Here is a 23,934-nt window from a genome sequence, read left to right as displayed (position 1 = left end):
AGAGCTGGGCATACCGCCTATGTGGCGGACCGGTCTGCCTATCCGTCTATGACGGACGCCCATTTTGTAGGCGATAGACGGGGAAACTTAAAAAAATAGTCGGACTCAGCGTAGTCGGAAGCCCATTTTTTCCCGTCTATGTAATCGTCTATTTCAGACTTCGTTTATTATAATATTCGGAATTTTAAAAAAACAGAATAAGGCCTATTTACATGTTTTTTTAAAAACCTGAATACTGCCAATATTCTGCTTTTAAAAGGGTTATTGACTGCATGTAAACTTAGTCAGTTTGCTTTGTTCGTGAATGTTGCGCTGAGCAGTTAATCGATCAATACGAATTAGACAAGGGTCGTCTAATGTGGACGGGCTTTGTTTGGCAGAATAAAGGGCCAGACCAGGTTGTTCCTCGCCTTCTCATTGAAATGGAAAACAAATAGCAATAGTGTTTTCGCAGAGCAACGTTTAATTAGCTGATTCATTTTCTCCGTGCAACAAAGCATCGTGGATGGATGTAATTAGTATTTTAAATTAGGTGAGAACACAACACATTGTTTAAAAAGGCGTTCGGTCTTTAAAACAGTTGTTAATTAAATTGGAGTCATTCCCAAGATTTTAGATCCCTGCTTTGTAATATACTGTTTTTTTGGGGTTTTTTTTTCTCCCACCATCATTCAACTTTAATTGTCATTCTTTGGTGCAGTCTACTTCCAACTCACTGGATGTCTTTCTGCTGCTTTTACCCTGCCCACCTGTCAACATCACACATAAGTGCTTCTATGCGTGCGTCTTCATCCTCCCACCGTCGGCCTTCCTCTTCTTCCGAGCTCACCCACGCCCCTCCTCCCCACTCTGTCGCCCGTCCCTCCTCATCCCTTTCCGCCGTGCATCATTTGAAGAGGCAAGGCTGCTGAGCGCCGGGGAGGAATAAAAGTGATTTATGAATGGGCCACCCTTTACCTGGGAAAGCCAGTGGCGGCAGAGCGCTCTCTCTCGCTCTCTCTCTCTTTCTCACTCTCATCCAGCATTCCATTGTTCCCCCGCAGCCACACTGCAGGAGAAGCTCCTCTGCTTCCGCTCCTGCGTCTGATCTTTTTATCGTGCTTTACGGCCGCCACGTTGCCGTTAAGCGACTGGCCGACTGCATGGATGCCTACAGCGTGCGGTGCCGGGCTGCTGATGTTTGCAAAGCTGCATTCTGTCTGTTCATTCGAATGCAGTTGGTCAATCCAATTTCTCAGATCCACTTTAAAAAAAAACAAAAAAACAATGTATTGATTTTTTTTTTTTTTTATGTCAGCAAAAAAAAAAAAAAAATCTACATAATTAAAATACTACAATGAAATTGCAGCCTCTGTCACTCACTGAAGTTTATTCATCTCGGCATATCTTCCTCCCAAATTTCCCATATTGCCATACAACTGCCGTAAACAACACAATAGACTTTTCATTATTACAATAAACATCAACTAAAAAGCCATTTTCCACGGTACACTTTGGCTTCCATTCCGAAGTTTCAGAAACCCTTTTCTAGCCTAATGCAGGTAAATCCGTCTAATTGGGAAAAAAAAAAAATGTACAGTGCAGGGACTCATTCAGTCTGGTTACCCCCCGCATGCATGCATTGTGACTTAATTGCACACCGCCACCCACCTCTATTGCTAGAAGTACCGTAGGTGTCCTTCCAACCACGAGAGCGGCAGGAGAGGTGGGGCCGCAGGACAGGTCGACACAATCTCCATTCCCCGTGTGACCAATCGTAACACCCACACATCCGGCCAAGACTGGGCCGACAGTGGCCCTGAGCCAATAGATGAGCTCAGCGGTGTTATAGTGCCGTCTGTCCTGTGGCGTGCTGAAGCATGAGGTCACTGACAGCTACGTTGCTCTAGCATATATGGGCAGAGTGGAGTAGTCTGTGTAGTTCGTTACAGAGGATACTCAAGGACGTACCCTATGCAGCTATTGGGAAAATGACTGTAACACGCATAGTACGGCGCTGCCATTGTGCTTGGGTATTTATTTGTGCCATTTAAATGGCCTCAGCCAATGCAGCTAATAAATACTATAGAGCAAAGTGATATACTCCTGACCACAAAGCTGTCAGACATCTTTAATACTTCTTAGCCTAGTTAAAAAACAAATGCACTTCATATATTCATTTTATGCACTGGAATAAGTAATTGGATTTATTCGTGCATATGCTTTGCTTTTTAACCATGTGCTCAGCAGTCCATCAGAAGGTGATAAACATCCATAAAATCATAGCAGGATGTCTGTTTAACGTAACAAGCAAGTATAAATTGTTCTTTTTCTATACTTGTGTTTTGTACACACTTTTTGTGTACTACTTTGATACTTGGCATTTTATTGCATGATTTTGACAGACCAATATCATCCGCGCTAGTGGTATTGAAATGCTTGCAAATTCCAAATTTTAAAACATGAACTTTATTATCGGCTGGGAAAAACCACACGGTTCTGCCGCATTATAGTTTGCCGTGTATTTGGACTCCGTTTCTAGTAACCACATATTGATGGGACAAAATATCAATAGCGCTTTCTCAGAAGTGTACAGTATCCATAGACCAGCATTAAATATTGATACCGAACCCGGTATGCGCAATTCAAAAAAATAATGAAACTATATTCACCCCTATGCACAACATCAAAATTGCCTATTGTTTTTTTTTTTTTCAGACATGAACAAAATTCTAACTTCTCTTTGGGTCAGACTACGTTTTATTTTTATGAGTGATGCTTGTGTTTTTATAGAAATATATATTTATATGATTAAATTACAAGAACATTGTTTTCTGTATAAAGTCTTGTAAATTCTCTTAATGCCTTCAGGCTGTTACAACACATATATTCTAGTTTGTTGTGAAGGCAACAGAAGTTTTTTTTTTTTTTGTTCATTTTCTTTTTCTAATGGACATGGCCAATGTGCAACATCCCATGTGGTGATATTTTCAACGTTTGTCAGCCATGTGGGGCTTTAGTGATCGTAATGTACACAGAGCGATGTGTATAGTCTGACGTTCCTCTCCCAAACAAATGCTAAGCTGATGAATAATGCAGGCCTCGGTAACGCATATGGATGCCAAAGTCAGAACGGGCCCCATCTAAATGCAGTCTGAGAGGTCAGACAGGCTGAAAATATTTGCATGATTTGTCCCAGTCAGACAGGTATTAATGTAAAATTTGGTGGAGAAAAACTTTCATCACGCTCTCTGTAGGTCATGCGTATTTGTGGAATGCGTTTAAATTTCTTTGGCGGCTTATCTACACAATGCATTAATTCTGCTTCCATTTCCCTCTCGCAGTTAACAAGTTAGCTGCTTGACATTTTGTGCATGAGGCCTGCCGCCTCAGTGTTTTTCTTTTTCTTGTTTTTTTGGGGGGGTGGGGGGGGATGCTGATACAAGACCCTTTGATCCCTATTATTTCCCACTGTGAACAATAGATTTTAATTACAGAGCTGCTTCTGCCACACCATCCTCCTCTGCATATACAGAAGCGGTCTTATTTTTCCCATTAACTTAGATAGAGCAACTTGTCGTGTCACTTTGGATATCTACTTCCAATTCGCTGTCTCCCACTTCAACAATTTCAGACTGGCTTAATGCTCGCAAAGAGAAAGTTGCAACATGCGTGAAAGCATCGTCTCAGAGGGATTCTAATTTGTTCGGGAGGCATAACTGTCTGCGCGTGCGGCGATAGCGTGAGGGGCTGTCGATGGAAGGACCATGATGGCGACCGAATACACCACCGCTATGCAAAGTTCATCCGCTGCTCTTTTTACTAAGCACAAAAAGAATTTAGCTTAATTTAAAAATCTAAAATAGCTACTTAATTTTTAACATCTTAACGTGTTTTTTGGGGTTTTTTTATGTTAGACCTCACACACAGAAATCTCCATGTGTGCACACAAACAAAAAAAAAATCACTTCATCAACAATTGTTGGTCTCCTCCCCCAAATCAGAAGTCATAGTAAAAAAAAACAAAAAAAAAAAAACTGGGCTTTTAGAGGCAACACAGTGCCATGGGTCTTCCAGGCTGCTGGATAATTCAAAGAAGTAGAAAGAGTAGTAGAAGAGCAAAGTGAAGAAGCGAAGGTAACCGTTAGCTGATCTGGATTTCCAGCCCCGCCCCTTTTCTGAGCAGGTAGGAAGGAAAAATCACCCAATCACTCCCCACACCACAGATGATCGCCCAGGATAATCTTTCAGAGTCATAATATCATAAGAATCTGTTTTTGTTTTATATATATATATATATATATATATATATAAGTTCTCTAAATTTTCACCAGGATGAACAGTTTTTGAGTATGGGGAAAGTCCTCAAGATCAGATTCATATGGCCGAAGAATAATAACAATAAAGAAACTTTGGACTTTCACACCACATGCTCAGGACCTAATTACGTGCTGGCACACAGCAAAGAATGCTGACGACCGCCCCAGCTAGATGCTGGCTGGACAAAATGAGGATTAGTGTTGAAATGTCAGTATTTTCCATCAGTCATCCCGAGGCTAAGGAAGTATACAGCTTTCACCAAAAGCATGTTTTCATCTCTTAATAATTAAGAGACGCGAATGCAAATGCGCAGCATTTGCCACACTACCCGAGAAGCTTGCATGTTTGAGCTCTTGTCGTCATGTTCGCATCCGCTCAGGCCGTAACATCCGACTCTTCAACTTCATTCCTGTGCAGTAACGGGCTCAGGTTTCAAAGCAGAACCAGGAATGCAGAATACACATCAATAGCGCAATATTCTTTCGACACGCTCCCCATCTGAGTGGCATCAGAGATACTCTAACATAACAGAGAGTACAATGTGTGCATATTGACCAGAAAGACTCGGTTTCATGAATGCAAATTCTTCATTGCAGCAAGAGTACTTGAAAGCAGCTTGCTTTAGCACGCTGTGGGTTGTAGTCATGTATGATATAATGAAGGGCTCTTCGTATAATAAACACGAATAAATTGTTGGTTTGTTTCATGACAATGGAGGAGTCATTAAATTGAGCATCACTGTCCAATGACAACCATCTGTCATCCTTAAACTGCCTGTAAGTGAAAATAACAGACGAGTATTAACTACATGGCCAAATTTAAATGATAAAAAAAAAATATATATATATATATATATATATATATATATATATATATATATAATCTTGGTGGTCTTATTTAGTGGTGGTCTTTGTAAGTTTGATGGAAGCAAGATATTAAGTCTTGAAGAAGACGTCAATTTGGCCACCTTTTTAAAAAAAAATTCCCCCCCGTGTTCTCCTTCTTCGTTAAATGTAGCCAAACAACCAACCAAAATGTAAAACTTCATATCGTCTTGTTTAGAAATGAGACACGTATAGTATATGTTTTACTGCTGGTGCAGAAATGAAATTGAAGCTGTGGAGTGTGAAGTGCGCTAAGACAGTAGCATGAGAAAGTAATTGGGCCATCCTGAACCAATGGGATATTAACACGCCATTGGGCCTCTCTGACTTCCCACCTCCGCCTTCATAAATGAATCAGGACGTCCCATGGCACCAGGTGATTTAAGGCTAATTAAAGCTTAGCCTTTCCATACCCCCACCTACTTGTACCGGTGATGTCAGGCCATTTTATTCGGCCGCTTGCAAACAACCTTCAAGGTACGGACAATAGACTGATAACCGAGACGTCACTGGAACGTACCCGTCGCATCTCCTCCCCCCCACTTGTTCGGTTTATGCAAATAATCCCTAATAAAAGCACGCCAACGCGGGAGCCTCAGGTATAGGCGGCAGGGGAAGGTCACATTGGAGGGGGGGGGGAATTATTCTCTTCACAGCATGGTAATGAAAAAGTCTTTTACAGAGCAGCGCCCATCAAGTTCTTGTCTCTCGGCTCCTGCGCTGCACCGGTGACTCGACTGCGACGCGCCTTGATTTACTCAGTCCACCGCGGCGCAGACAATGATGTGGGATGGCCCTGATGAAGTGAGGCGCTATATCTAATTGACTGCATGGGATGGGGGTCATGGCCAGAGTGCCATTTGAGTGGTTTGTAATAGTACCGGCCATATGAGTGCAAACATTGCCGTGTGAGTGGAAAGCCTTAGCGCTGGGAGGTGGAAGTTCCAAAAGAAGGAGCTGTTGTGTAAACATACTCTTGGACACCTCATTGAAGGCCAGTCCAAAAGAGACATTTCCATTCAAAGAAACTCTGGAAGAAATATCTTGACAGTGCAGCTTGGCAAACTAAGGCAGGCGCAATTAAGATCAGCAAATGTCAATATTTTTGACATAACAATCACCCAAAGTCCACTTCACAGCTCAGTGAAGGATCTGCATTTGTCTAGGATATTGTTAATTTACTACCCGCAAGGTCAACTATAAACTTGGCGTCACATTTATTTCCATTTGATTAAGGTTTTGATAGACCTGATCCCCTGTAATCGCAAGATTGCATTTATTTAAATGTCATTATACACTTAATCACCCATTTTGCTTTGCCAAAGCGGGTGTGGCAGTGCTCTGTGAATAATTTTCTAACGCTCTTCCCGCGCGGGAGGACATTTAATGACTGTAAGTATGCCAAACACGTTTCCTACATCAGAGTAGCCATATGTGTTCACGCCGCCATTAATCTCCGTCGTGGATGTTGACTGTGCCCGTCCTGCCCACATTGTCACTCTTCACTTCCCCTTCTAATACCGGCAACTGACCAGCACACAGATGAGCTGTCAGCCCGGCCCACGGCGGCGGACGGGGCCCCGGCACACAAAGACGCTTCACTTGTCTGCCATGCGGTGACAAACAGCCGCGTCCCGGTCAATGACAAATTGCAGACCCGAGACAGCAGTCCTCAGTGGCACACTCCTAAGGGACTTGTGGCCATCTCTCGCAGGGTGACCCACTTTCTCAGAGTCTTCCATCTCGCCTTTTGTTCCTACCCTTAGAAACAAACATGGCCTCCTGCTGTCACGGAGACCATTCCTGGTTTGTGGTCCACATGGACAACTCATACATTGATTAATATCCATGAACCCCCGTAATCTTAATTCTTCATCATATGAGGACGTTTTGGAGTGCTATGCTCCTAACTCTTCTGCGCATGACTGGCCACCAGTCCGGGTTGTAACTGGCTTCTTGGTCAAATTCAGCTGTAATATACTCCAGCTAAACCGCAACCCTAATGAGGACAAGTGCTGTAGAAAATAAACGGATGCATGGATACTTCTCCCTTTGTGGGAACAGTCCCCAGAAGGACATTTTTATTTAGCAGTGTCCAAGGCAGAGCCCCGATCACAGCCCCATTAAAAACATTTTGGGCCTACTTGTTCCAACATTTGATCACTTGACCAACACATGCATGATCGAAATTCCCGCAGTTGCACTGAAATTCGGTAGCTGCATCAAATGATCCTTTGAGTGTGGATAGAACACATGGATTCATAGACAGTTGTGCACATTGTGTTTGAAATGAAAAATATATACTTTTTCTCCCAAGGCATTTATAATGGCCAGATTTTTTGCCGGTCCAATCCCTATCCTCCGTGAATAGTGTTGGACTACTGCATACATACTGTACATATTTTTCTCTGCAGTGGTAGATATCCGGCGCTCAATCGCTTGGTGTGTGAAGAAGAGTCGACTGCGATGTCCATGATCCACTCCAGCTGCGTTGGGCTGCGTCACTTGGTGTGTGTGACGACGGGCCTCAGCGCCATGCATTTCCAAATGAAATGATGAAATGAATGAATCAAAAGTCCACTCTCTGATATGCATTAAATACCACTAAGTCATTTGTAATGGCATCGTTAAATTTTGGCGTCTTCGTACGTCACCATTGTACTTGAGCGTACTGGATTTACAGTGTAATAATGTCTTTTCAGTCTAAGCTGGCTAAAGAAGTGCAACGTACAAGCACTAGGAACGGCTTTCATGTTATAGCTTCAGGCGAGACTCGTAACGTGACAAGGTCTTTTCTTGCATAATTTGCTTGTCTAAGTCCCAGAGTAAGAAGCTCCTTCCCGGTGGGAGCGCGGCGGATTGAATTAGTCGAAAGTGTCCCTCCTCCTCACCCCCACCCATGAGAGGTTAAATCTACAGTAGGCGAGCAAATAGTTCTCCGTAACAAAGGCGATGTGTTGTGAATGTGTGATGAGGGTGGAGGGGCGCGGTCGCCATCGCGTTTAAGCGGCGCGCCTCTGCATTAAGTAGTTGAAGATGGCTGCAAGCAATGCAGGTGCAATCGGAGTGAGAGCGAGAGCAAGAGAGAGAGAGAGAGAGAGAGAGAGAGAGCTATGCTGCACTGTTCATCACTGCAGCAGTACAGCAAGTACATGCCCGCACGGAAATGCCTCGTGCCGGCCCCTCGAGTGGCCGTGCTGATGAGGCAAAAGCCCACCATCCTGATTACCTCGGCAAACATGTCATCCTTGAATTTTTTTTTTTTTTTTTTTTCCATTGATTATCCCGAGTGTGCCTCCCCCTCGTCGCCCGTGTGTCCCCTCCGTACGGACCCCCGATTATAAACACGCCAGGTTAAGGGCTGCTTGGCCGTATTGAAGAGTAAAAGAATAAAGAAGAGATGGCTCCTTTTGTCGCAGTTCAAAGATATGCCCTGCGTGATTGTTGGGTGCTAATCAAGGTCGCCGCTTTAATGCTTCTTGAAGGTACAGCGTGTCCCCTAACCACAAATGGGATCAGTGACCTCAGACCAGTTTTGTACTTATATTTTTTATTTCCAATTTCATACGGTCTTTGTGGAAAATACGCAGTCCTTCAAATTGCACAATCACAGCCTCCCCTCTGCATTAAGGATGAGTTCCTTTTAATTTAGTGTTCATTTGTTTTCAAATTCAAACGCAAAAATGTCTGGTGGTATAGAGATAATGACTTCAAGCTGCAGTGCATTGTAATGCAATTGTTGTAATTATAATTTGACTGTCAATGTTTTTATTTATAACACGGCGCGACATTGAAGCGTCCTTGCACTCTTCCTTCGTTTTACTCAATTTTGCAGTGTGCACGCACCCTCCAAATGACCTTCAGTTGAGCAGAAACAGCCGGCTCCCTTTCATACCACATCACAGCACTTAAGTTAAACAACAGCGTGCAAACAATATTGTTTTTGCCTCCCGATGAGAGACACTTTGGTGGGTCACAAAGCGACAAATGGCTTTCCCCTATTTGCCCTGGAGTAAAAGGGGGCTGCTGTCTGAATCTCCATTTCGTTTAAAATAAAAAAAATGAATTTAAAAAAGCCTTACGTTGTCATGTTTGTAACAAGTACAGGGTGTCCTCTGTTTACGATGGAGTTCCATTCATTTATCAGCGTAACACGAATTTGTGCATAAATGTGTACTCATCCTAGTTTGTCACCATCAGTTATGCTGAAGCAGAAGTGGAGTCATAATTAGAGTAAATATTTTTATGCAAAGCACTCTAAGGCCATAAATATAAAACAATCAAACGAATAGTAGTAAGTAAGAATGTAACCAAGGCTGCTGCCTTGTCCCGCTTGAGTCCATATTCTTACATCACAACGTTTGAAACCTCATAACATCGTATGTTGGTACTGTCAGAGCGGCTCTGTGTACTCTATATTTTGAATGTTTTGAGGACTTTTTATAACAGTTTCTTCTCAGAGATTTTATTCATTTCAAGATTCAAATGGTGGTCTGGATCAAATGCTCTGGTGGGTACATAGCCCACCAACTGTTCGTTTCACACTGTGCGTAACCTCAAAACGTCACGGAGTGAATATTTGTTTGGAAAACACTTCTAGCTAACATAAGGCCATATTAAGGGACCAAATGGAAGAACGGTAAGTTTGGCCGTAGCTGAACGTGGCTTCTTATGTCGCATAACATTCTTACACCACTGTGCAAACAAGATCATTTCGCCCCATTCCTAAACTAGAAATGTAATTATGACAGTCAATATTTGTATCGACAAAGTTAAATTATGGTGGTATTTCTAATGGCTACCGGGTCTCTCTTTCAAAACGCATACTTTCGCCACAGACCGGCCCTCTCCCTTTCATTTCATTTAAGACTAAAAGCTCATCACCATTATTTGTTTTAAGAATGAACCGACTGCAACGATAAACCGACCGCCGACAACCTTGATTGCCGGGGACGGCAAAAGTACATTTTTCGCTGAACCCGGATCAAAATCGAGCCATTAAACTGACTTATGGTGATTTCGGTCTAAAATATCAATGCAATGCTTTCATGACATTGCAAGCTGTCGTTCGCAACTGAGAGGAACATAAGCAGCTCATAAATATGTGTTTGTCGTCAGAAGCAGGGAACACAGGTCCGCGGAAACATTTTAAAACATTAAACATACGCATTCAGCATCCAGTGATGGCTGTGAAAACATAGATTTATGTTTCCTGCGCTAAATCTGTCATTTTGTGGCGCATTTTTATGAAATACTTTGCCCGGAAAACCGTTTTTTTATTATGGAAATGTGACAGTTGTCGTCAGACGGCCGTGATTAATCGCCGCGCGAGTTGTAAATAACGGTGCTTTAGGGAGAGCCACTCGTCCTTTAAGTTGATTAAATGCGCTTTTAGCCATGTATGAAAATGGGATGTGGTGTAAATGGATCATGCTGTGTATCAGATGCTCTAACCTTGCAAACTTTGTTTGTTTACAGCACCTCACCCGATCCCCACCGTGCGATATTTAGACTCATCTGGATTTATTTTGACATTTCCGATCCCTAATTTGGACCTTTTGCCCAATTGATTTTAGCGCCTTCCTCTAACTCGTGCCCTCACCGCTACTTTTTTTTTTTTTCTTCTCGTCTGCAGTGCGATGCGCGTGTTGCTATCCAAACTGCCTAGGCCCTGGATCGTGGACGAGAAGAAGGACGACGGCTACACCGCACTGCACCTGGCGGCCCTCAACAACCACGTGGAGGTGGCAGAGCTGTTAGTTCATCAGGTAACGACGAGCGAGCGAGCGGGCCGGGCCCCTTGCTCATTTAAATGCCCGGCGACAGATGCGGCAATTGTGCTCCCCGCAGCCAGCCATGCTGTACTAGGCCACACCAAGCTGCTGCCATTTTATTTTATTTTTTTAATTGAATCCATACGGTTTGCGGGGCCTCCAGGGGTGTTCTTTAAGGCCGTGTACCCTCCCCCTCATGCAATCATAGCTTCACGGTCTCCTTCACCCCCTTCGTTTAATTCCCAGAAGACTTACAGGAGTTTGCTGCAAAAGTCACCTGACTAAGCAGCAACTGGGTTATTTAGGATAAGGTGCGCGGCAGAAATATAGCTGCAATGTTCCCCACACGCGCTTGGAAAACCTCACCCCCTCCCCATAATTCTCCGCAGGGCTGTTTCGCAGCGATGCCTCAGCCTTCTGTTTAGCGCTCATGCGGGGTGCACTGCAGATTCCCCCAGTCACCCACCCAGCCAGTCTTATTTCTTGCAGAATTAATTAGCAAACTGATCACAATCATTAGCTTCCCTGCACATCTTCTCAGCTGAGGAGTTTGCAATTTGGGGGGTAATAGTCACATGTTGTGTTGTTAGATACTTTTTTTTTTTTTTAAACACCTAGCCCGCTTGCCCTTCTTTTGACAGACAAGGTTAAAGAAACAGAAGGTTCTGCTATGGTACATGGCACATGGGTGTTTTGACCATTTTTCATCATTCAGAAAATTATTTTTGCATCTTATAGTGTAACCTCCAAACCTGTAAGGGAAAATATGCCTCAATAATCAAATTAAAAACTTGGAAGGCTGAACTGCCATCGCGCTTGACATCACACAAATCTCACAAGACCTCTGACACATAAGGCTACCTGAACAAGTAGAACGATAACAATAGAACGTGAAATTGAACTGGAGTCTGACTTCTCAGTAGAATGTGAGCGAAATCCATTCAGCTCCTAACGCACTTGTCCTCATTTGGGTTGTTCGTGAGCTGGAGCATATCCTGTCAGGCTTCTGGCTTCTATTTTTAAAATAGATTATTCTATCAAATAATCAAATACAATTTTATTTTGCATTAAAGTGTATTACAAAAGCACTTTTTCCAGTTTACTGATTATTAATCAATTATTGATATACAATTGGTATTGTTTAGTGATTTAAAAAAAAAAAAAACTAAACAGCACTAAAGCAATATTACACGAGAGGGATTGGTGTTGTACTCGCCAACATTTTTGAAACGGATTCGCTTACTGGTTCGCTCATAGTTTTCCAAAGTAAAAGCAGATTTGCTAATGTCTTATTTTGCTTAAACGCAAAGATACGCAATCGGTCTGCTTCCACGAAGGACAGCATACATCTGAGGATATTCACTGTTGAGAGGCTAAAATCATAAGATTTGGATAATTTTAAGTTAAGCAGTAGTTTCAAACAATTACTCGATTTTGAAAATAATTGTCCATTAATTTCATAATCGACTTAATTGACAATTTAGCCTTCAGTGAACTAATGTTTTCCCAATATGGGAGTACCCGAACTATATACGCAAATTCATTTTAGAGGACAAGTGTGATGATATGAAGTATTAGTTAGCATGTCCGGGAAAGGTTCAGGGTTCAAATTCAGCTAAGGCCTCCCTTGTGCAGCTTACTCCATCGTTCCAAAAACCTGTCTGTTAAGTTCATGAAAGACTAATAGGTGTGAATGCGAGTATGAGTAGGGGTCTGTCTATGCGAGCAATGTAATTACAGTAAATAGCAGTATGCAGTTAAATAGCAGTACAATTATTTAATTTAGTACATGCTACAGTAATTAGCACGTAGAGAGAGCATATTGACTTACAGAACCTTACACCTTGGTTTGGATTTTGGCCCGGTTACTTTACATGACACACCATTGAAGTTTTATTTTCCCATCTGTCATATCTATCTGTAGCATGTGTTGTGTATGTCAATTCATTAATGCATTTGCTAAATTTGATGTGTCTTTCCTTGTTATTATTTTTTCTGGTTGTCAGGGCAACGCCAGCTTGGACATCCAGAACGTCAACCAGCAGACAGCCTTACACCTGGCCGTAGAGCGTCAGCACACCCAGATTGTCAGAGTAAGACTGTGCACTTGTTCTTCCTCATTATGTGTTCTTATCTCAAACACAGTAAGTCACAGACACTACAGTAATACTTTGACAGGACAAATCTGTCTTTTTGCATGGGGTTTGCAACACTGCCATCTTGTGGATTCAATTTTTTTAAAAAAAAAGGGACGTTTTGATGTACAGTGCTCACAATAGTGAAACTCAACGATGCCAGGAGCGACATGTAAACCTGCTTTATGGCATTTACAATGCACCGTAAAAAAAGATGGCCACTGAAAAGAGTTTTTTTTTTTTTTTTCCCTCGCCATGTTTGCGCGGCAGCTGCTGGTGCGAGCCGAGGCCAAGCTGGACGTGCAGGACAAGGACGGGGACACGCCGCTCCACGAGGCACTGCGACACCACACGCTGTCCCAGTTGCGGCAACTCCAGGATATGCAGGACGTCAGCAAAGTGGAGCCTTGGGAGCCCTCCAAGAACACGGTATACAGGCACATTTTTTCATGACAGTTGCACCTCAATAACAATTTCATATTTCTTTCGGTAGTTCTATACAAAAGGCATTTTTTTTTTCATATTTTATTTTTATATGATTTATTTACTAATTAAAGTTTATAGCCAATAAAACCCAGATTCACCACCTTGAATTTAATTAAATACCACATTCAAAATGATTTTTAATAGGGAAATTATGTAGGAATTGATCATCTGACAATTATTTTCCCATGTGTTGAATGATTCAATATAATATGAGTTTAACTTTTCTAATTGAACTACTGGAGTAAATGAACCTTTCGACATTCTAATTTGCTGAGATAACCCTTGAAGTGTTTTTCTTCTATCCTTTTTGTCAACAACTTGTGCAAACAGGCACTGATTTCAAAGCTCCGATTGAAAGCAATATATTTTGAATCAACTGCAATATCCCGTGCTTACATTTCCAAACAGTAGACCTTTAAAATGAAAATCATGGTATTGGGGTTTTTTTGGGGGTCATTTTAGTTTTACTAATATGAATGCCCTCAATGTCATACATTTTGTTAGCAAATCTTGTGGGACTTGAACTAAGCGAGCATCTCTAGGATTAATGGCACAAATGTGTCTTTGTGACCGTCTTTAATACAGTAATAATAATATCGTCAGCCTCTTAAAATAATGGCCTAAGTCATATTTTGACAATTTTAAAAATTTTATTTTTTTGGCCTTAAACATCTGTTTGCTGGCCACCTCTGCTAAAATTGGCTAAGAGGTCATTCATTTCTAACCCTGAAATGAAATTATTAATGAATACAATATAATCAGAATTTCGTTCAGTTTTTCTAAAAAAAAATAAATAAAAAAACAATTACTATATTGTATTATTAACTTCACAGTACTTATTTCTTACATCTTTAAAACACCACTAGGTGACAGTATTGCTCTACCAACACCTTCATTTTCTCTCTCTATTATGTGGTTTCAAAGGATGAGTACTTTTCCTTTATTTTAGTTTTTTATATGGGTCTTATACAGTTATTAACTTCTAATTGTATGCCAATGACATTTGGGAATGTTAAAATGTTACTTTACTTTACCTAATGTTGTTATTCCGAAAACTGCTAACTGGAAAAGTTTCAGAACTTTCTGTTATGTGTAGCAAGTTGTCAACAACTTCGTTTTCGTCTCTTTAATAGCGCCCCCGATTAGAGTGAACAGACAGTGTTGACTCATTCAGTTATGATTCTTACTGACTGTATTTAGATTTGTCTAGTCAGAATTCTGCCATGGTCCTCTTCACACCTTTATGAAGATCGGTATGAGACGCAGACGAAAGTTCCCATTTGGACTTCAAGCGCAGCGCTGAGAGCTCCCCCTTGTTTTTCACCACTGGCTTGCACACTACTTAGCCCGTCACTCAAGATTGTAGCCTGACACTTGTAGGGAGGCAACCAAGCGGCCCGTACAGTAGCTGGAACAAGTTTATCCAAGAGAAAGAGAGAGAGAGCACCACGTCCATGTTGTACCTGATTGCCCGTATTGTTTATCCCTGCATGGATGGCTTGAAGCCCTGCCTACAGGGATACAACATGGCAGCCACATCCAGTCTCCGTTTTAAGAGGGGTGCACACACTCACGTTTTGGCTATATTTGAGCATTTTTTAACTCCCCCATCTGGAGGAAAAGGCCTGATATTCGGATGTCGTTGGAATGTTTTCCTTGAATGATTGTGCTGTGTAAACCCGCTTTATTTATTAAATACATGGACATCAGTGCCTAGGAATGCTTCTATTTTGAAGTTGTTCCCGTCAGCGTGTCGCAGTGTAACGGCTGATTTGACTCCGTTTGGGGTCGTTTGCTCTCGCAAACTGTTGCAGCCGACTTCAACAACACAACGGTGTCCTGAAAAAAAATGTTCAATCGCTAATTAAGGGCACTAAAAAAAACAACTTAATTACGCTGACACTGTGTAGGCCGCCCGTTGCCAGCGTTTAGCGATGGCACTAGCAGTGCTCAAGTGCCCCATAAAGGCTGGCTATAGCCGTTGGATTACTTAAAAAAATTTTTTAAAAAAGAAATTTGTCAGAATACTACCTGATTATTCAATAGAATTTTCAGTAGGATATCCAAATACCAAAATATTTCATAGCTGCAGCCCTAGATAATAGTCTGGATGCCCCATGGTGTTTGTAATTTATTTATTTAAAAGGGACAGTGCATATTAATGAACATTTACATGTAAATGCGCCAGGATTAGCCAACGGCTACTTTCCATCTGCAGTCCCTGACATCACACTACCTCTCATGGGTCCATCTTGGTACGAAAGCAAACATTGGTACGTGTGTGTTGCTGTGTTGGACATCTTTAGTACACGCGCACAATAAGAGCACAAATGGGGTCTCCACCCTTTAAAAATTAGGCGAAGATGTTAAAAATCCGTCTGTGTGTTCCCCGCTTTACTTTTTCTTTCTCCTCTTCTGTCGGTCCTCATGCTCCTTCCCAGTACACTTGGTCAAAGACGATGGGGGGCCTAATCGAAGCGGGTGTACTCGGGTCGCTCTCGCGTGGCGCTCCCTTCCTCCAGATGAGAATTGAATTAGCTACATTGGCTACATGCTGACGACTGTCACACTCTGACTGAGAAGGGGATGTTGAGATAATGAGATTTTCGATGCGGTTACGCTGCCAGAGAGGCTTCTTAAAACATGTCTCTGATTGGATAATTGCTGGTGATCTGATGGCACTCTGACATGGATCATCCGCTTCTGTCTACAACGGCTCACCGCCCGTTTGTTTGTTTTTCTTGCAGCTAATCATGGGCTTAGGCACCCAGGGGGCGGAAAAGAAGAGCGCGGCATCAATCGCCTGCTTCCTGGCCGCCAACGGAGCAGACCTGACCATTCGTAACAAGAAGGGCCAATCGCCTCTGGACCTGTGTCCCGACCCCAGCCTCTGCAAGGCGCTGGCCAAATGCCATAAAGAGAAGACCAGGTAAACGCCTAAAGTTTGGCTCTTTAGCTTACTAGCGTGCCACTCAACACTGTAACCATAGGTCTCATTCACCAAGTCTTTCCTGAGTTTGTTCCTGTTGGATTCAATTGAAGAATTATTCTCACATGCATCAATAATACATTTTCGGCTGCAATATTGAAGTGAAATTGAATCGCTCTTCGGTGATCCGCATATTATAATATAGTGTGTAATGATATTGTTAAAGTTTAAAATTCGATCTATAATTGTATTACCTTTTAAAATGTGTGTATTATTGTATTAATTGGTGGTTATTAGTTTTAAAAGATACAATCTAATCATTTGCTGCTTTAAAAGTCCCTCTGCTCAACCGTGTTTGGACTCAAAAGTGTTTACGTAAGCTTTTGATTGATTGTCAGAAAACATCATTTGGAGATAGTGTGTAATCATAATTTAAGAACTCATTTGTTTTGGTGATTTAGTGCCAAGTTCTCCATCTCATTAAACGAAAATGAGCAAGGGGGCCGCCAGACACATTTAGCCACAGAAAGTACGGTCCTACTTCTAAGCCAAAATGTGACAAATAGAAAAGTGAATGATAAGCATACTGACGCTTTTATAGTTTCGTGTTTTCATTGTAGTCGTTAGTTTCTTGATTTTTAAAGACCCCGCCCCCTCTTCATTGTGTGACTTCACAGCGGCCAGGTGGGCACCCGCAGCCCGTCTCTGAACAGTAACATGGAGTCTTTGGAGGAGTGCATGGTGTGCTCTGACATGAAGAGAGACACTCTCTTCGGGCCTTGCGGACACATCGCCACATGCTCCCTGTGCTCACCGCGTGTCAAGAAGTGTCTCATCTGCAAAGATCAAGTTCAGTCACGCACCAAGGTATCTCAAACATCAACACACCTTCGTATTTTATTTCTCTTTTGCTTCCTATTCTCATCAATAGCTTTTGTCACTTCACTTTTGCCCCGCTAGTTGAAATCACTGGTAGGGAAGCGGCTTACATCGTCCATAAGTGCATTCGATTTTGCCTTTCCTGAACACATATTAAACTTAAGCAGAGCAAACACACATTATGTATACAGCTAATATGTCTATGTAGGGAGATGTGTTTATTCCAAATTCAAGTAAGGTAAGGACGGAACCGCTTTAAAAGGACGAGGATGGACGGGGTTGCAGGAAGATTATTTTTACATGAGCCTTGCATCATATTACTACCTGGTTTTGTTTTCTTCTTGGGAGAGACATCTATTTCGGGAGAGGCATTTATTTTTTTTCATTCCCCTTTGCATCTCACCTACAGATCGAGGAGTGCGTGGTATGTTCCGACAAAAAGGCGGCTGTGTTGTTCCAGCCCTGCGGCCACATGTGCGCTTGTGAGAGTAAGTGGCAACCGAGAAAATATTGACACGTGGACATGAACGCGGAATAGAAATGAGATGTTAACTGTTTTTCTGTTTGTCCGTCCAGACTGTGCCAGCCTCATGAAGAAGTGCGTACAGTGTCGGGCTGTGGTGGAGCGCCGTACCCCCTTCGTGCTTTGTTGTGGGGGGAAAGGTATGGAGGATGATGATGATGATGATGCCGCAGATGATGATGATGTGGATGATGATGATGATGATGACATTAGTGAGTGAATCTTCCACACGTTCCCTTTTAATTCCTTTAACGTTTCTTTCTTGACTTCTTTTTTCCCCTCCTTCTCTGCTGCTGCTGCCTCGTTTTAATCATGTCCTCTCTCTTATGTTTGCATTGCTTATGTCGCGTCTGTTTCCATGAATTTGAACTCATCAATGTTTATGATTTGCTGTGTGTGTTCATCTATTTTTAATGAATGTATTTTACCTAATGGGGAAGTAATTTAGATTCTGTAGAAATAGGCCTGTATTTTCCACAATACGATCCAAGGTGAAGGCGAATGCTATTATGGATAAAGCCTCTCCGACAGTGAATATGATGATGAGTTCTATTTGAACAAACCGTGTAAATATCTTTTTTATCAGGTTGCATTCATACTCCCATCTTGTCTCTGAGCCTTTTATTATTTTTATGGTCCACATCTCCGGTTCAGTTACATCTCACATTTTCTGTTTTGTGTTGAGTTAAAAGGGAAACTGTTGCAAGTTCACTGATTTTTATTATTGTTATTTATTTAATTATTATTATTATTATTTTTTTAATATTATGTCTTCTGGTTCCCTTATTTCTCCCCGCGGGAGGGTTGGCTCGCGGGTTAGCAGGCATACACCCATGCAAGGGGCAGCATTAAATAAAATGTGTTCCCCCTCTCTGATCCTAGCAACACCAGCTCTTAATCAGGTGCATGAGATGCTAGTGAGTCAATCGTATGACTACTTTAAAAAGCCTCTGTTTCCCCCTCTTATTTCCTGCTGGCTTCTTCTTCAAATCTCTCTTTGAACCTCACTTTAGAGGCTTGTAGTGAGTAGTTCCGCTGGTCCTACGGGCCAGCTTCTAGCTATAGCTGCTGTAACAATGTGACTGGTTATTCCCAGCAGGGAGCTCTAACTCTATGGCAGGGGGATCGCAGGATCTTCTCCAGCCCAACAATCTGGCACTAAGTTGGTGTAAGTATGACTCCACAGTCCCCTCTCCCATATCAGTGCTCTGATCACACTGCTGCCCTGGCCCCCCTTATGCCCCCCCCCTCCCCATTTTTTTCTTCTTAGCTCCACACATGCACATTGTAGCAGTGAGTGCTCTTAACGTACACACTCACTAGACACTTGCACAAATTTAATCCAATACAAGAGCTGTGTGAAAATTGTTTCTACTTTCATACTGAGAGCTGCGACTGCAAGTAATCATAATAGGAAAATAAGGTCTCTGTTTCATGTATGCTGCCATTTTTTTTAAGCGGATGATGTTTTTTTTGTACACAAGAGATAAAAACGGTGTGAAAATTTCACATCACGATTGTAGGTATGTCACAATATTACTAAAAGTAACAAGACCACAAACAAACAAAAAAAACCACCAACGGTGCAGTAAAAGCATTGCAAACTGGATGATTTTAAATTAAAAAAACAAAACAAATCTACCACCCTCTGTACATAGTCAGGGGTACCTGCACTTCAGGGCTAAATCCCTTTTTTTCCCTGCTCTGAAGCGAGTGGACACAGACTGGTTGGGTTTGACTCATTTTTATTATCATTTTTATTATTATTATTATTATTATTATTATTATTGTTTCTATGCAATGTGCACACACCAGCTACACTTACAATGAGGCAGCAGTTAAATCAACCGGCGGCGGCCCATCCTGCAGTCTGGACACGGAGGCGGTGAGCTGCATCTGGGCTCCAGTAACATCAGAAAAAGTCGCAAGATTTGTTGCTGGTCACTTTTGGGTTGCCAACAGCAACATCATGGTATTAATGATCATAAAAATATGAAACAGTGATACTAACCCTTAGGATCTTAATCCCATTTTATTGGTATGTGGTTTCATCCCTAATGTACACCACTGCAAACTACATCCACATGATTAAACTTGTTTAATGAATACCAATAACACTGATTGTTATTACCATTAATGCAGCTCATGTATTGGATTTCATGACCTCACCGGTGAGGCTATATGGATAACTCTTAATTATTTTCTCATTGAGAGCACAGACGAGCCATTATGGCAGCGTTCCACTCGTGTTTGTACAGTTGCTGCGGACTTATACAAGCCAAATGTATTTGCCTGTGTTCGATGGATTGCTAAAGGATCGCTCTGGCAAATGTGCGCCTTATGCTTTCTCTTTATGCCTGTAATATAATGGCGCTCGCAGAGCAAGTCGTATAAGAAGGGCAGGCAGACTCGGATGTTTCCTCTCAACGTCTCTGTGTGCTTTTGATGTGTCCGAACAGCTAGCGGCAACATCCCCGCCCTGCAGCGGGACAAGGACAACACCAATGTCAACGCTGATGTTCAGAAGCTCCAGCAGCAGCTGCAGGACATCAAGGAGCAGGTGAGCCAGCGTTCGGACTACAGATGAAACCATATGTTCAACAGTTCATACCACCTGATCATGACCAAAATGAACACCATTATTGTATGCCACCTTGGGCTTGTGCTGTCAGGAGTTGTCACATGTCGCTCACATGATTCGTTTGGTAGTGAGATGATAATCAGATGCTTTTTCGGACTCAATCCCCCCTTGGGTTATTTCAAATACAAAAAATAGCAAATCAGCCACATGTACTTGGAAATGGAAATGCATACCACAAAATGATTCAGACAACAGTGATGTATTTATTTGTGGGTGGTACCCATTGCAACAATTTAATTGATTAGAGGGTTTATGAAAAAATGTTCTCATTTCATCCCCCCACCCCAAAAAAAAAACCCAACAAAGTTGAGTTACTATTTAATAGGATTTTGGTTGAGGAATAGACAAATGTGTGAACAAGAACAACAAAATGCAATCGAGATGTTTCTTGGCCGACATCATTGCCATTAACAAAGTGCAATTATCGGAGTAGGATTTTGAGCAGACACATTTTCTAAGTCTCAACCTGCTGAACTCACGCTGGCTATATTCAAGCTTTGAAAGGACTTTGTCAACTCAAGCACTTTATCCAGATGTTTGCCATCCCTGCTTGAGGCTCCAAGACTGAGCTTTGCTTCCTGAGGGCTGATTTAGAATACTTGCACTTGGGAGATGATTCCCTATTTGCCCTCCAGCATAGAAATGAGTGAATGCGGACTCTTGTTGTGGATTTCTCCATGGATCCACCTTCTTTGCTGTTTACATCAAATATAAACAACAAAAACATACACAGTTGGATACAAGACATGGGCATTTTTTTTTCCTTTTTAATTTTGGCAGCAATATAGATGTGACGAGCACACAAAATGTGAATTTGTTGTCGCAAAGTAGATACATTGTGTGAACAAAATACATTATTATTGTCACTACATTACAATTCCTGGACAGTGTGCTAAGCAAGGTAAGGTTGAGGTTTCTTTTGAAGGTGTGAGCAATTTGATTTAATGATATTTTACCCACAAATGAGCGTTTTGTGTACTCCTTGTATTTGTTTCATGCCCACAAATGAATGAATGAATTTTGTAAGCCCATCATTCCTAAAGTATTTTGTGGCCACAAAATAGGAAATTGTGGCCATAACTGATTATTTTGCACTTACAAATGAGAACTTTGTTGTCTGTGTGTTTTAATTTCATTGTATTTATTCATTTTTGTTATGAATTTATTTGATTTCTTTATATATTCATTGGTTGTGATATCACAAACATATGTGCAGCACTTTGTAGCAGCATTGTTTTTTAAATGTGCTGTTTATATAAATTGGATTGGATTGGATTTTGTGCTCACGTTATTGCTATATTGTGGCCACAATATATCTTTTTTTTCTTCTTTTTTTTTTTAAACTTTGAATGGTCATTTTTAATCAAGGTTCATCTGTAAGCCGTGCAGACGTAACAAGTGGCCACTAGTCCGCGCTACCTTCACCGACATGTGCACTCTGTTCCATCCCCAGACCATGTGCCCTGTGTGTCTTGACCGGCTCAAGAACATGATCTTCATGTGCGGCCACGGTACCTGCCAGCTGTGCGGCGACCGCATGAGCGAGTGCCCCATCTGCCGCAAGGCCATCGAGCGCCGCATCCTCCTCTATTAGACTCCCTAATGTCAGACTTTTCTCCCCCACGCCCACAAATCCACCACCAGCCACCAAAGCGCATCCCGTCTTACTCTGTTACATAACATGGATTTAATATTGAACGGAAACCCTCTTCATCCTGCCTCTCGAACCTTTTCGCAAACTTGAAGGGGCGCGTCTCTTGAATCTTACCCTGGCATTGACTGTGTGTGTGACGACACAAGTGCAGGAAGTTGGATCACTCTCTTGTTTGTTGTCAAGTGTTGCACCCCCCTCCCAAAAAGCCAAGTTTGATCCCTATTATTGTGTGGGAAGCATCCTGGATGGATTTTAAGTTGTTTGCTTCGTAACAGTATGGAAACTCTCATGGTTCTGTGAGTATTTTTTAGGAGGCAGAGGAAGAGAGGCCGGCCCGTTGTGAAACGGCAACATGAGCGGGTCAGCCTTCAGTTCTGTGAGGACACAGGTAGAATACCACCTTGTTGACTAGACATCCAAACATTCAGTCATTTACACTTTTGTGCAAAGAGTTTTGCTGCCATTAGCTTCCAAAAATCTACACGTCCAGAGGGGGGGATAAGGTGCTCTTTATCTTGTTTTACTTTAAGTGTGTTTCTGCTCAAAAAGTCAGCATTTATTGAAATAGAGTACAATCTATTAGAGTTCCTTGGTGGGATTGTAGATAAATTATTTTGTATTGCTGCCCAAAAAGAAAAAATAGGATTTCTAGGTGTCACTGCCTTTCTAATATGTAGCCTCCAAAAAATCTGCAATTCATTTTCACAGGGTTTTTTTTTCGGCGTGCATAAGGACATCTTTATGTGTGTTCTTTGTTGAAAGTGGGGCGGGGCGTGGGTGGGGGGGTTGTTCACTGTTTCAAGTACCTACTCATCAAGTTTTGTTTTTTTTCAAGTCTCAAACTATTGATTTTTTGGGAGGGAATTTGCCTTACTTCAACAGACAAGCACCATTTATTTTCCCGACTGAAACTTTTTATTACAATTTCATGTTTTTTCACCGACGATGCCAAACTATGGCTGTGTTTTGTTTTGTTGTTTAAAAAAGCCAATTTTCTGTTTGATTTGGTCCATGTCGGAAATGTATCAGTCACATCTCCTTTTTTGGCATGAATGTTTGACATACGCAGTACGACGTGTATCATGAAAAAAAACTCTTCGGTCTGTATCGCAAACAAGTGCTTTTAAAACAAACCATATAGATGAAATAAAAGTCGCCAATGAACGGTTAGTACAATGTGTTTTTTTCCATCTTGTTTCGCAGGTTTGTTAACGACATTTTTGTTGCTTTTGTTTTTTCAAGTCGAGCTCAGATGTGTAAAGAGGGATTGCGGGGGCAAATGACCCTGTTGTTGCTTTTCCCCTGCTGTGCAGCGTCTGCCTCACAGAGGAGCCGGCAGGGCGTAGATGTGGAGGTATGTGCTAATTGAAAATGCTAACACCTTAATTATGACTCCACACCAGAGTGCGATGGGTCACCTATGCTAATCAAAAGATGAGAGGAGCCTTGCATCTTGTAAAAAAAAAATTCATCAAATTTAAAAATGAACGTTATTACATGCGCCACGCTATATACAGCAGTGCGTATACAGTACATTGCTCAGTTCAATAAGTACAACTATATTCTTTATGGCACACCTGTGCTAAATGAACATCATTTGACATTTTTTTTTTGGTTTCTGTTAGTGGTTAGCAGTTAAGAAGAAGCTCTTTAACGAAAATGTTAATGTTAAATCACTCATTCCTGTTCACAATGTGGCGATGGCTCACGTTTGGGTGGTCCCCAAAAGT

General features: G+C 41.8%; 1 protein-coding gene across 5 annotated transcripts in view; it reads left to right on the top strand.

Annotated features, from left to right (window-relative positions):
* The window catches only part of mib1 (MIB E3 ubiquitin protein ligase 1), a 51,348-nt gene extending 27,974 nt beyond the window's left edge, over positions 1-23,374 (top strand). For 2 of the 5 annotated variants that reach the window (XM_086043014.1, XM_086043012.1), the window contains 10 exons: positions 10,819-10,951; positions 12,964-13,050; positions 13,363-13,521; positions 16,326-16,507; positions 17,185-17,374; positions 17,796-17,874; positions 17,963-18,121; positions 19,006-19,077; positions 20,369-20,469; positions 22,004-23,374. In XM_086043014.1, coding sequence (XP_085899140.1) covers positions 10,819-10,951; positions 12,964-13,050; positions 13,363-13,521; positions 16,326-16,507; positions 17,185-17,374; positions 17,796-17,874; positions 17,963-18,121; positions 19,006-19,077; positions 20,369-20,469; positions 22,004-22,144 — 1,303 coding nt within the window. In that variant the 3' untranslated portion in view covers positions 22,145-23,374. The remainder of the gene's footprint in view (positions 1-10,818; positions 10,952-12,963; positions 13,051-13,362; positions 13,522-16,325; positions 16,508-17,184; positions 17,375-17,795; positions 17,875-17,962; positions 18,122-19,005; positions 19,078-20,368; positions 20,470-22,003) is intronic. The other 3 variants (XM_086043016.1, XM_086043015.1, XM_086043013.1) reach the window with 3 other exon arrangements.
* Positions 23,375-23,934: the final 560 nt, after the last annotated feature.

Source organism: Filicampus tigris, chromosome 10 (assembly GCF_054856515.1).
Source record: "Filicampus tigris isolate MCC_2025a chromosome 10, RoL_Ftig_1.0, whole genome shotgun sequence".
In the NCBI taxonomy this organism is placed as follows: Eukaryota; Metazoa; Chordata; class Actinopteri; order Syngnathiformes; family Syngnathidae; genus Filicampus; species Filicampus tigris.
Note: the sequence above shows the minus strand (reverse complement) of the source record. Positions and strands in the feature narration are given on the sequence as shown.